The following is a 12,491-nucleotide window of genomic DNA, read 5'->3' as shown; positions in this document are numbered from 1 at the left end:
GGGCCTGGCTGCGCGCGCGAGCAGGGGGTCAGGGCCGGGCTTGGGGTGGAGCTGCGTGGACGAGGATGGGGACCAGACGGGCCCCTGGGGAGGCTGTGTCACCATGGATCACTGTGTGAGAGGCTGCAGGTGTGACAGAATGTGATGTTGTGTGTCACCGTGTGTGTGATTGTAGGCGACCGTGACCGTCTGTCTCCAGTATGAAACTGAGTTTGTGTGTGACTGTCTCTGCAGGTATAACTGTGTTATTGTGTATGGGTTTGTGAGAGACTGCGGGTGTGACATTGTGTGTGCGTGTGTCGCTGTGTGAATGTGTGTGTGATTATGTTTGACCGCTTGTCTCAGTGGATATAACTGTTTGTGTGTGACAGCAGATGTGATTGTGTGCCCATGAACACCTGTCTTTGCAGGTATAATTTTGTAGGAGTAATTGTGACAAGATGTGTGACCTTGTGTCGTATGTCACTGTGGGTGAGATTGTGTGTGACTGTCTCTCTGTTGGAGTGATTGTGTATCATCACCTCTATCTTTGTGTTAATGCGACTGTGTATGTGTGTGACATTGTGGGTGTGATTGTGCAACCATGTATATGTGTGTGATTGGGTGAGAATTTGTACGTGTATGTGAGACCTAGTGTGTGATTGTGAGGCACAGAAAGGTGAAAACTGCTTGCCCAAGTTCACACAGTTATTAAGAAGCAGAACCGGGTCTTGAACCTGGGCAGTTAGGCTCCTGAGTCCTTGCTTTTAATTAGTAAACTCTCTTGATCTTTCCCAGATTGTACGAATGAAAAATGGGAGCCCTGGGTTCTGAGAGTGTTGGAGAGCATTGTCCCTGGTCTTGGACTAGGAACCCTGGGGACGTGGGAACTTAACCTGGGTCTCCCTTCAGTCCCCTCGTGAGTCACAGGATGCAGACTGAAGACACTGTAGTGAGACCAGCCTCAAATTGGCCACCTCTGGGGAGGGAAGCCCAACCTGGAAGCCTGTCTTCCTCTCCTTAGGCCGTGGAGTTTGAGATTTTAGCTTTGTCCTTGTCAAAACTCTTCTATGTTTGACGATGAGAGAGGCTGATCGTGGCTCTTTTTCTGATGTACCAAGTGAGCTAAATTTTTGGTTCTTTCTCAGTCTGCAAAGGAAAGTGTTCTCATTTCATCTCCGAATGTGTGTGTAGAATCTAAGGTGGCCCAAGGCTGGCACTTCTCTATACCAGGAGTTGACTCATGCAGTCTTGACAGTGAGGAAAGAAAGGTTCTGAGCGATGGATTAACTTGCCCAAGGTTCTTAGCCGAGGAGTGAAGGAGTAGCGAGGCACCCTGCGCCTGGGGGCTATGTAAGGCCCAAGTGTTTAATATCACCTGCTTTCAGGGACTGCTGGCTCACCTCAAACTTGGAAAATATTACCCAAGGGATACACAGCTTTTTGCAAACAGAAATTTAAGAAACATTTCTTTTACGCTAATGCTACTTAGGGCCCCCAGATGCTAAAAAGACTTCACTGATCTCTCAGGTTGCAGAGGCTTTTAAAGCTGCATTGCACTAAGGAAGTAACTTTCTCAGAGACTGAATTGGCTAGTGCAGAGTAGTCCAGAATTAAGGGGTCTGGTATTCTAAATTCTAGATCAAACACAACTATCCTTGTTTTCAGAATGAAGAAATGTTGGCTCTGAGAGGACAAGGAACATATTTCAGGCTGTGCGGTTTGTTATTGATTTGGTTAAAATTTGGCAGTGTTTGCCTCTGGCTGCATTTCTGTGGAGTAATAAAGGTAGCATCTACCATCTCTAAGGATGCTTCTCTAAGAATTATATGGCATTGATTCCTCAGGTTATGTTGAATATTTCCCAGTCAGACATTGTGGTCTCTTGAAAAAGGACCAGTTTTTGGGTCACACTGCAGTTTGACTCTTAGTACTTGAGTTAGTTGTTTTAGCGTTTTGAACCTCAATTTCATTTGTCAGTGAAATGAGGGTAATAATACCGACCTTTGCAGTTCTGTGAAGATTAAATAAGGTAATGACGTATACAACATATGTAACATCACTATTTATATTACAGGAGGCACAGTAAGATTTATTTATCAAAAACTTTTTGAGCACCTACAATGGTTCTGGCATTATTCTAGCACTAGAGATACACCAGTGAACTGAACAAATCCTAGCTGTGTTAGATCTTACGCTATTACTCAGAAGACGACAGTAAACAGAAAAAAAAGTAACATATCCAATGGTGTTAAATGCTAAGAAGAAAAATACATTAGCATAAGGAAAAAGGGACTGGAAGGGAGATTCTCTTTAGATAGAATTTCCAAGAAAATCCCTCTGATGTGGTGACAACTGGGCACAGAAAGGAAGGAGGAGAGAGTGTGAGCCATGTCCAGGCAGAAGGAAAAGCAAAGGCAACAGCCTTGAAGAAGGAGTGCACACAGTCTTTGAGGAATTGTAAGGAAATCTGTGCTTGGAGGAGTGAGCAAGGGGGAGAAGGGTAGGAAATGAGGTCTAAGGGACAGCCAGGGGCCAGATCATAAATCGCCTTGTTGGCAGTAGGATGGACTTTAGATTGTGTTGAGTTCAGGCTACGTGTCCTTAATATCAGTCAGGACTTGAGAGGTTAACTTCAGCTTTAGCCGAAAAAGCTGAGAAAAATCAGGTCTTGGAAAGGGCTGGGGCTGGCCCAAGTATGGAGGCGGTGGGGACCATAAAGGGGCAATAGTTCTATCTTCGTGAGTCTCAGATCAGCAACATAGGGCTGGTCTGCCATTTTTTCTTTCTTAACTCACCCTTTTTAGGACTTTGTTCTCCGAAAGAGAAAATTGAAGAAGGAAGAAGGAATGGCTGTTGGACTTTGTAAAGCCACATCCCAGGTAAGTTGATGTTTTCACTTTGTTTCCAGAAATTCCACCTCATTTTCAGGACTTTGGGACTTCAGAGAAAGTCACAGATACCCCAGTGAGCATTCCACTATTTATTCATATAATGCTTCTACAAAACATTTAGTATCTTTTTTACTCAGTGTTGTGCTCAAACGTGTGATGGAACAGAACTCTCTCCTCTTTCGATGGATCATGGTTTATTGTACTGGAGATGCGTACAAGTGAAATAGAGGACAGAGTGTAATTATGAGTGCCCTATTAAATAGGGAGGTAGAGGATGGCCTTTCTGAGGAAGTGATGTTTGAGCAAAGAAAAACCTAGTGAAAGTAGGGAGTAAGTTTTGTGGAGATCTGGGGAAGAGCTTTCAAAGTAGAAGGAATAACAAGTAGGAAGTTGCTATAGTGGGAGCATGTTTGATGTGTTCAGGGAATAGCAGTGAGCCGGTATCCTTGGAGGGAAGTGAGCACTGTGAGGTCAGAGGAGCAGCTGGGAACCATGTTATGCAGGCCCTTGAAAGTCATGACCGGGACTTTCAGTTGTGTTCTAAGGGTGATGAAGAGCCATTGGAGTGTCTGTGATGTAATTTAATCTGTGTTTTAAAAGGAAAATAGATAGCAGAGAAGTAAGGATGGGAGCAGGTAGTCAGGAGACTACTACAGTAATCCGGGTGGGAGGTGACAGCTGCCTGGCCCATGGTGGCGGCACTGGAGCTGGTGAGATTCTGAGTATATATTGGAGATAGAAAATACGGGATTTGGTCAGGGTTGGTTTTGGAGTGTGAGGGGAAGAAAGAACCATGGATGTCTACAAAGGTTTTTGATCTGGGCAACTGTGTAAATGGTCATGCCATTTACTGAAATGAAAAGACGGGTGGAGTGAGATGGGGATCAAGAATTGAGTTCTAGATATATTGTTTGAGAGACCTGGTGGCTATCCAAGTGGAATATTGATTATGTATCTGGAGTTTAGGACTGGAGATGTGGATTTGAGAGTCGTTAGTGTGTTTAAAGCCATGGGACAGATGAGATTATCTTGAGGGTAGGATTGTGGTGAATGTAGATGGGAAAGAGGTCCAAGGACTGAGTTAGAGGCTGACAAGAAGAGGAACCAGCAAAAGAGACTGAGAAGGACTGATGTAGAAGGAAAACCAGAAGAGTGTGAGTCCTGGAAGTCAAGAGTACAAAGTGTTTCAAGGAGGAAATGGTCAACTGATTTAAATTCTGAGAGGGACTGAAGAAGATGAAGACTGAGAACTGACCATCGGATTTGGTAACGTGGACGCTATTGATACCCTTGACGAGAACTACTTTATAGAGTGGTTGGGATGCAAGCATCATTGCGTTGGGTTCAAGAGAGAATAGAAGGTGAAAAAAAGTGAGAATAGAGACAATGAGGCTAGACCTGCACTGTCCAGTAACGTACCCAATAGCCACATATGACTACTCCGAACTGAGATGTGCTGTAAGTATAAAATACATACCAGATTTTGAAGATACAGTACAAAAAAGAATGTAAAGCATCTCATTAATAATTTTATATTGGTTACAGGTTGAAATAACACTTTAGATAAATTAACTTAACTTATGTGTATTTACTTTTATTATTATTATTTTTTTGGTGAGGAAGATTAGCCCTGAGCTCACATCTGCTGCCAATCCTCCTCTTTTTACTGAGGAGGATTGGCCCTGAGCTAACATCTGTGCCCATCTTCCTCTATTTTATATGTGGGACACCTGCCACAGCATGGCTTGATAAGTGTTGCATAGATCCGTGCCTGGAATCTGAACCTGCCAACCCAGGGCTGCCAAAGAGGAGCATGTGGACTTAACCACTGTGCCACCAGACTGGCCCCTATATTTGCTTTTTTAACGTAGCTACTGAAAAGTTTTAAATTACGTATGTGGCTCACATTGTATTTCTATTGGACGTCACTGATCTAAACAACTCTTTGGAGGAGTTTGGTTATTACGAGGAGTAGAGAAAGGAGACAAGAGCTAGAGTGAGATCATGGAAGGGAATTTTCTGTTTATAAGATGGAAGATATTATATCAGTTTGTATACTGATAGGACTAATCCAGTAAAGTGAATAGTAATATAAGGGAGATGTCTGCTATCTCCCTTATAATTACAAGGGAGAGAGGTAACAGTGTCTTTATGTGGACAAGTAGAGATTGGTCTTAGATAGGAGCCTAGAGTTTTTTCTGTAGAAACAGAGAAGGCAGAATATGTGAGTTCAGATACAAGTCAGTAAGTGCATGTGATGGGCTAGAGGAAAGGAAGTTCAAAGTGAGAACCGGGGAGGAGTTGGTGGTAGTTTGAGAGAGAGAGAAAAGGTGTGAAATAGTCATGGGAGAGTGGGAGAGTGAATTTATTAGGGAAGTGTAGTAGAGTTGCCTAGTGGTGCTTTTGTGGGATCTCTGGTCATGTCCTGGAAGTATTTTGGGTCAACATGTTTATCAGTTGGGGCTCTGGCAAGAAACTCAAAAGAGGACTATTTACAAGTAAATAGAGAAACTACAAAGGGTAGTGCTATACTGTGGGGCTCATAACAGCAGAGCTCCCTTACTAACTTGAGGACTGAACCCAGAGACAGAGAGATCTGAGTGGAGAGGGCCCCTGACAGGCACTGTGACCTCTGACTGAAGGACAGGGACGATACAGTGTGGTGCTGCAAGGGGGGAGCCCAGGGAATAAATGTGCCTCGCTCGCCTCCCTCCCATCTCTTGCATGTGGCTTAACCCAACTGAAAATGGAGTGGGGAAAGGGAGTCGATGGATGTAGTCAGTACAGGTCAGCCCCCCAGGATGCAGAGAAGTGTAGAGGGGCACACGGCCGTTATACAACACTATGTAGTTGTGTGATTTTTTTTTTCTCTAGCCACATTCATCCTTATTTTTACTCTGTAGAATAACCATATTTGACATTTCATTATTTTTAATAAAAAGTGAGACCATTCTCTGCAAAATGGAAGTCTATTTTTTTTTTTTTTTAATTTTTGCTTTTTCTCCCAAAGCCCCCTGGTACATAGTTGTGTATTTTTAGTTGTGGTTCCTTCTAGTTGTGGCATGTGGGATGCCACCTCATCATGTCCTGATGAGCGGTGCTGTGTCCGCGCCCAGGATCCGAACCAGCGAAACCCTGGGCCGCCAAAGCAGAGCCCATAAACTTAACAACTTGGCCACAGGGCCGGCCCCAAGAACTGTCACTTTTAAGCGTTGAGTGCTCTTCCTTCATATGGATGTTTTATAGGAAACTTCACCATTTATTCACTGAGTGACTAATATTTACTGAGTGTTTACAATGTGACAGGTTTTGTAATAGACACTGGATATACCTCAGCTTATAAAACGTATCTTCCCCTCACACAGCTTATAGTTCAGTGGTGTAGCCTAAACTCTTACTTTTAGACATGTCAGTTTTTCCAGATTTTTCATATACCCTTCCAATGAAAATTCTGTTTAAACCCCTTCATATATATGCTTCACTATTTCTTCCAGATACTTTCCTGGAAGTTTCTCCTTACACATAGAGTCTAGATTTCACACCATGCCTTTTTGTTAAAGGTCAATTCAAGGCCTTCCTTCACTACTCTGACCCATCTGATATCCTAGTTTGGGGGACATGAAGGACTTCTCCCTATGAAAATGTCTTGATACTTAGTATATGTAACATAAAACTTAGCCTTTGCTCATATACTTTCATGTTATAAACTCATGTTTCATGCTATAAGCTAATTTTTTTCCTGAGCATGTCTTTTCTCTTTCACAAAAATGTGAACATTTCAAAGGGTGAGTCTGTTTCTAATATTTCTCTTTTCCCCAAAATATTTGATAAACCTAGGCACATACTTGTTCCCCAGTAATTATTTTTCTTGGACCACTTAGAGCTTTGAACTCTGGCAGAATTCATCTTTCCTGCTAGGACCATATGGGACCACTTGGCAAACAAGAAATTTTTTATTTCAGGGTTTGGTGACCTTCAGGGATGTGGCTCTAGGTTTTTCCCAAGAGGAATGGGAATGGCTGGACTCATCTCAGAAAGATTTATACAGAGACGTCATGTTGGAGAACTACAGGAACTTGGTATGGCTTGGTAAGGATGTCTCTCCCCCATAATTCAAAATCTTCCCTCTGGGTGTTTTGCCTCCTCCACTGGGAATATCTAGGGCATCTTAAGTGCTCAGCTGAATTTCTACTTCCTGTTCCCAGGAAATGATTGAAGTAGTTTCATAGAGTTAGAAATGAGTAGTTCGCTTTGTTGTAGAATAATGGTTTGGAATAGCAGCATCAGTATGGTCTGGGAATTTGTTAAATTGCAGTTTATGGGGTCCCACTTTAGACCTACAGAATCAGAAACTCTGGGAATAGGCCCAGTAGTCTGGATTTTAATGAGCCCTCCAGTGATGCTGATGCCCATTAAAGTTTGAGAACCACTGTGGTTTCCGATTCAGTAGGTCTGGGTGGGGGCCTGAGAATGTGCGTTTCAAGTAAGTTTCTAGGTGATGGTGCTTCTGCTCTAGCACTTTGAGAACCGCTATGGAAGAAGCTTCAATTTCCTCATCTTCCATGCAAGTATTATTCCATTCTGTGGCCCTTCCTCTGATGTCCTTTCTTGCCTAATGACCAAGAGATTGAGTCTGAGTCCTGGAACGGCTATAGCAGGTTGACTTGTCCATCTATCTGTCTCTCTCTTGCTCTCATTTTTCTTCTCCTGTAAACAGGACTCTCCATCTCTAAGCCCAACATGATCTCCTTGTTGGAGCAAGGGAAGGAACCTTGGATGGTAGAGAGAGAGATGTCAGATGGTCAATATGCAGGTGAGTGATGGGGAACTTGGGCTGTTGTAAGGGGCCAGCCCAAGTGATCGTGAGAAGGGCTGCATGTGAGGAGGCTGCCCAGGGCTTAAGGGGCGGGGCAGGGGTGGGCGTGGGGGTGTTTCCTCCCTATTTCTGTCAGATTGGAGACTCTGTAATACTTCTGTCTATACCTTGAATCTCAGTCTTTCCCAGCTCTTCTTTCCCCTTTATGGTCAGAATTGTATACATTTCTAGAGTTCTTTTTAGAGTTTTTATTTTTATCAAACTTATGATTGCACATAGTTTAAAGAGTCAAGTAGTTTTACAAGGCTTATTCCCTTAAAAAAGGCAGTTTCTTGCCCTGCTCTCCAGTTTTCCTCTCCCTAGAGGGATCCACTTTCTTTACTTTTACAGCTTCTTTTGGTGTTTCCTTCCTGTCTCTAACAAATATGTTTATGTTGCTATTTCTTGATTGTTTTTTCAGTTTAGTTCTCATCCAATATCTTCTTACTAAGAAAGTAAGAATTTAGTACTTTCTTATCCTGAATCCAACACATATGCGCGCACACACACACAATTTCCCATTCCTCATCTCACCAATAGCATAATTTTGATTGAATCACTAATCAGCATTTGCATTATTGTGGCTATTAAATGCTAGTCATAGCTGTGCTGTGCATTTGCGAAGATTACTTGCTTATACGACTTTTTATTTTTCCTAGAGTTAACAATTATCCGGGGGTTTTATTTATTTGTTTTCTTCCTTAGTTTTCTATATATGTATTCCTAACTCAATTCCCAACTCCCCATCAATTGTATAAATCTCTTAAGACACTCAGACGCATTAGGTAATCCATTGATTTTCTCTTCTTGGAAAAATCTCTCCCAGAGTCTTCAGATAAGCTTCACTCTAGATAAATGGCTAGATAAATGGCTTGTTACATCTGCTTGTACTCAATTTGGGTTTATCCGATGTTTTCTCATGACTAAATTGAGGTAATGCATTTTTGAAAAGAGCGCCACAGAAATAATGTTGTGTCACTCTCGGTGCATTTATACCAAAGTATTCATAATATTGCTATGTCATTATCGATGATGTTAACTTTGGTCACTTGGTGAAAGTGGTGTCTGTTTGGTTTCTCCATTGTAAATTTACTATTTTTCTATTTGTAATTAATAAATATCTTGGGGGATATACTTTGAGACTATTTAATTTCTTCTGAAACTTTTGCCCACTAATTCTAGCATTGGCCCCTTGGATCTTGTCTGCAACAATTATTACTGTATTGTTGACCTAATGTTGATTTTCCATTTCTTTCTTTTCTTTACATGTGTTAATTAGGATTGTTAATTAGGAGCTGTTCCTTCTCTCCCATTTATTTATATATTCAATTATTTTTTTATATTTATGGAATCATGGATTTTTATTTTGTCTATGATTACCTCACAGTGAATCCAATGAGTCATTATTTTGTTGTTCAAACTGTTCCAGCTTTGACCATTGGGATCTCCTTCAAGTTGGTTCTTTTGACCTTTTAACATACCCCCGTCTGTTATCTGAGCACTTCCTTCCCGGTTCTAGGTGTTCCAGGTTTACCTTGTTTTCTTTCCCCCAGCCTTCAATCAACCACTTCTCCAAGGAGCCCTCATTCCTCTTCTTGGGAAATGATGTTAGAAACCAAGGTCTGGGTATTAGGTGTGCTCGTTGCTACTGGGATGCCATTGCTTCTAGGCCCTCACGTAGATTGAGCTGGAAAATATATGTGTGTACACTAACACACACACACCTCTGTATTTCTGCCTCTATCTTGTTGTGTATTAAAATGATCAGTTTATCTTCATGCCTTGATTCTAGTCCTGCTCCACAGGGTTTATCCTAACCCCCCTCCTTTATTTACTTGTAATTTCTTTTTCCAACACTGAGAAACAGTCTATTTACTTATTTGCTCAATTTTAGTATACACATAAAGTAGTTTCAGAATTTCCAACCTATTCTTCTGTGAGAAACAAATTTACTAACTAGATTACATTATTTGTATATGGTTCTTTTTTTTGTCTTTAGAGTTACAATATTCAGTCAAAATACTATTTTCCAAAGTTACTTAGGTTAGTTCTTTTAGGTTTATTTGCTACTGTTTGTATTCTGTTTTGGGTTTCTACCACATCCTGGTTGGTTTTACTTGTTTATTTTTTTGGCATCTGAAACATTACATGCTTCTAAGACTCAAAACTATGCTTGCTCCCTCCTCATCCCTGCTCTCCTGTTTCTATTCCCTACTTCTTCCTAGCCCTTTCTTTCTTACCCACACTTTGTAGATTACTAATCTCTTTATTTTCAAGTTTGCCCTTTATGTTTCTTTTGCACAAATGAGCAGGTATATGTGTAGTTTCTTTTATCTCCTTGTATGCTACATGAAGAGTAGCATACTACAGATACTGTTTACATTTTGCTTTTTTCACTTAACTATATTTTCAGGAAATCATGCCACATTAATTCACAGAGATCTTCATTTTTTTAACAGCTGCGAAATACTTCATTGTGCAGATATCATGATAATTTATTCAACTACTTTCTAACATGTGGACATTTAGGATGTTTGCAGTATTTTACAGTTACAACAATGCTGCAATAAATAACCTAGTCATATGTATTTTCGTATTGTTGGGCCTGTATTTTCAGGGTAGGTTCTGAGATAGGGGATTGCTAAGTGCATATGTAATTTTGTTGGGAATTGCCAAATTCCCCTCCAGAAAGAGTTACTTTCTGTATTAATTTCTTATTGCTGCTGTAACAAATTCCCTCAAACGTAGTAGCTTAAAACAATACAAGTTGATTATCTTATAGCTCTGGAGGTCAGTAGTTAAAATGGGTCTTCCAGGGCTAAAATCAAGATGTCAGCGGCCTGCCTGCCTTCCGGAAGCCCTGGGGGGGCATCTGTTTCTTGCCTTTTTCTGCTTTCTTTAGGGCCCTTACCCATCCTTTCATTTTCAACGTTTAGAATCCTTTTGTTTTAAATGTGGGGTTTACGTGCAGTATAGCATTGAGCTTTGCTTTGGGAACCAGTCTGAATATCATTTCAATTTAATAGGTGAAAGTCCAAATTACATTTGTGACATGTTTGGGCTTAATTCTGTATATTGTTTTATATTGTATTTTCTGGTTTTTATAGTTTTTTAAAAAGACTTTCACTTACCTGTTTTCCTAGCCTTTTTTGTCATGTAATACTATAATTTTTAGAATAAATAGGAAGGTTTTTCTTTTGTTCTAGTGTTTACTTTGATGGTTATAGTGCTCTGTTTATTTAGACAGTATTTATTCCTTCAGTTACTCGATTGATTAGCTTTCAAAACCAGCCTTTGATTTTTACCTGTTACAGTTGAGTTAATAAGCAGCCTTATTTTACTCCCTGCCCTTCTCTTCCCAAATTTTGTTAGTTGTGTGCTTTTTACATTGTCAAGGCATATTATATTTACATGCTGTTCTGTCACATTATCCCATCCTTTCACTTAGTCTTAGTTCTGTGGTTAACTATATTTGGTGTTTTCCACTAGTCTTTTTGCTGACATTTCTCTAGACCTTTCTTGATTGGCTGAAGTTTGTCCTCCAGCAGTTTCCTCAAAAAGGACTCATGCAAACAGTGTCCCCCTGAGTTCTACCTTGTTCATAATCAGCCATTCTTTCCTTAAACGTCTTATAGTATAGAATTGGTGTTGAATGTTGTTATGAAGAAGTCTGATGCCAGCTGATGTGTTTCCTTTATGTGTAAGTAATTTTAGATTTTGTTCTGATCTCCCAATGGTTCTTTAATTTTGAAGTCATTTTATTAGGGCATATCTCAGTCTTAACCATTTTGGGTTACTTTTTCCTGGTACATTTGTTCTCTTTCAGGATGGAGAGTCAAGTTTTTATTTAGGAAATGTTTTTTTATTTTCTATTGATAAAGTTAAAAATACAGAGAAGTATAGACAATAGTATAACAAATTCCACCAAGAATTGACCATTGTTAATATTTTTATTTAGTTTTACTTTCGATAAAAGAGATAAACTATTTTAAGTGCAAGTTCTCTTCATTCCCCATTCTCAGTTTGCTTTCCCTCTTTTACCTCTTGCTCTCAGAAGCAACCACAGTCATGAATTCAGTATACATCCTTCCAGTCCTTTTTTTTGTTGTTTTAAATTGGCAACTGAGCTAACAACTGTTGCCAATCTTGTTTTCTTTTTTTTCCTGCATTTTCTCCCCAAATGCCCCCAGTACCTGGTTGTATATTTTAGTTGTGGGTCCTTCTAGTTGTGGCATGTGGGACGCCGCCTCAGCGTGGCCCTACAAGCAGTGCCATGTCCGCGCCCAGGATGCAAACCAGTGAAACCCTGGGCTGCCAATGTAGAGCCTGCAAACTTAACCACTCAGCCATGAGGCCGGCCCCTCAGTCCATTTTTAAAACATTTTTTGTAAACATTTACGCTTCTGTAAAAAAAGGTCTTTTTATTTTTATAGGTGGTACTCTTTACATTTTGTTCTGTAGCTTGCTTTTGTTACTCAACATCAGTTTTGAGATTTATCCTTGGTAAATCTATATGTAATATAGTTCCATTCTGTTTTAACTGCTGTATGGTATTGTTTGTTTTGAATTTACTATAGTTTTATTTAATTATTTCCCTACTGATGACCATTGAGATTGTTTCTCTTTTTTGCTGTCTCACATTGTGGCAGGATACGTTTCCATGCATATGCACATAAGAGTTTGCCAAGGATTTGTACCTAGAGTAAAATTGCTGGGGCATAGGAGTGCACATTTTATTTGACTAGATACTCAAATTATTCTTG

The 12,491-nt window shown here is 40.4% G+C and overlaps 1 protein-coding gene across 8 annotated transcripts in view; it reads left to right on the top strand.

The window, feature by feature from the left end:
- The window catches only part of ZNF527 (zinc finger protein 527), a 48,532-nt gene that overhangs the window by 25,812 nt on the left and 10,229 nt on the right, over positions 1–12,491 (top strand). For 2 of the 8 annotated variants that reach the window (XM_070224236.1, XM_070224235.1), the window contains exons 2-4: positions 2,787–2,861; positions 6,836–6,952; positions 7,591–7,686. In XM_070224236.1, coding sequence (XP_070080337.1) covers positions 6,883–6,952; positions 7,591–7,686 — 166 coding nt within the window. In that variant the 5' untranslated portion in view covers positions 2,787–2,861; positions 6,836–6,882. Of the gene's footprint in view, position 1; positions 130–2,786; positions 2,862–6,835; positions 6,963–7,590; positions 7,687–11,363; positions 11,429–12,491 lie in introns of those variants that run through there. The other 6 variants (XM_023651325.2, XM_001494162.6, XM_070224233.1 and 3 more) reach the window with 5 other exon arrangements.

The sequence above is a fragment of the Equus caballus genome, chromosome 10, assembly GCF_041296265.1.
Source record: "Equus caballus isolate H_3958 breed thoroughbred chromosome 10, TB-T2T, whole genome shotgun sequence".
Taxonomy (NCBI): domain Eukaryota; kingdom Metazoa; phylum Chordata; class Mammalia; order Perissodactyla; family Equidae; genus Equus; species Equus caballus.
This window is presented reverse-complemented; position numbering and strand designations above follow the sequence as displayed.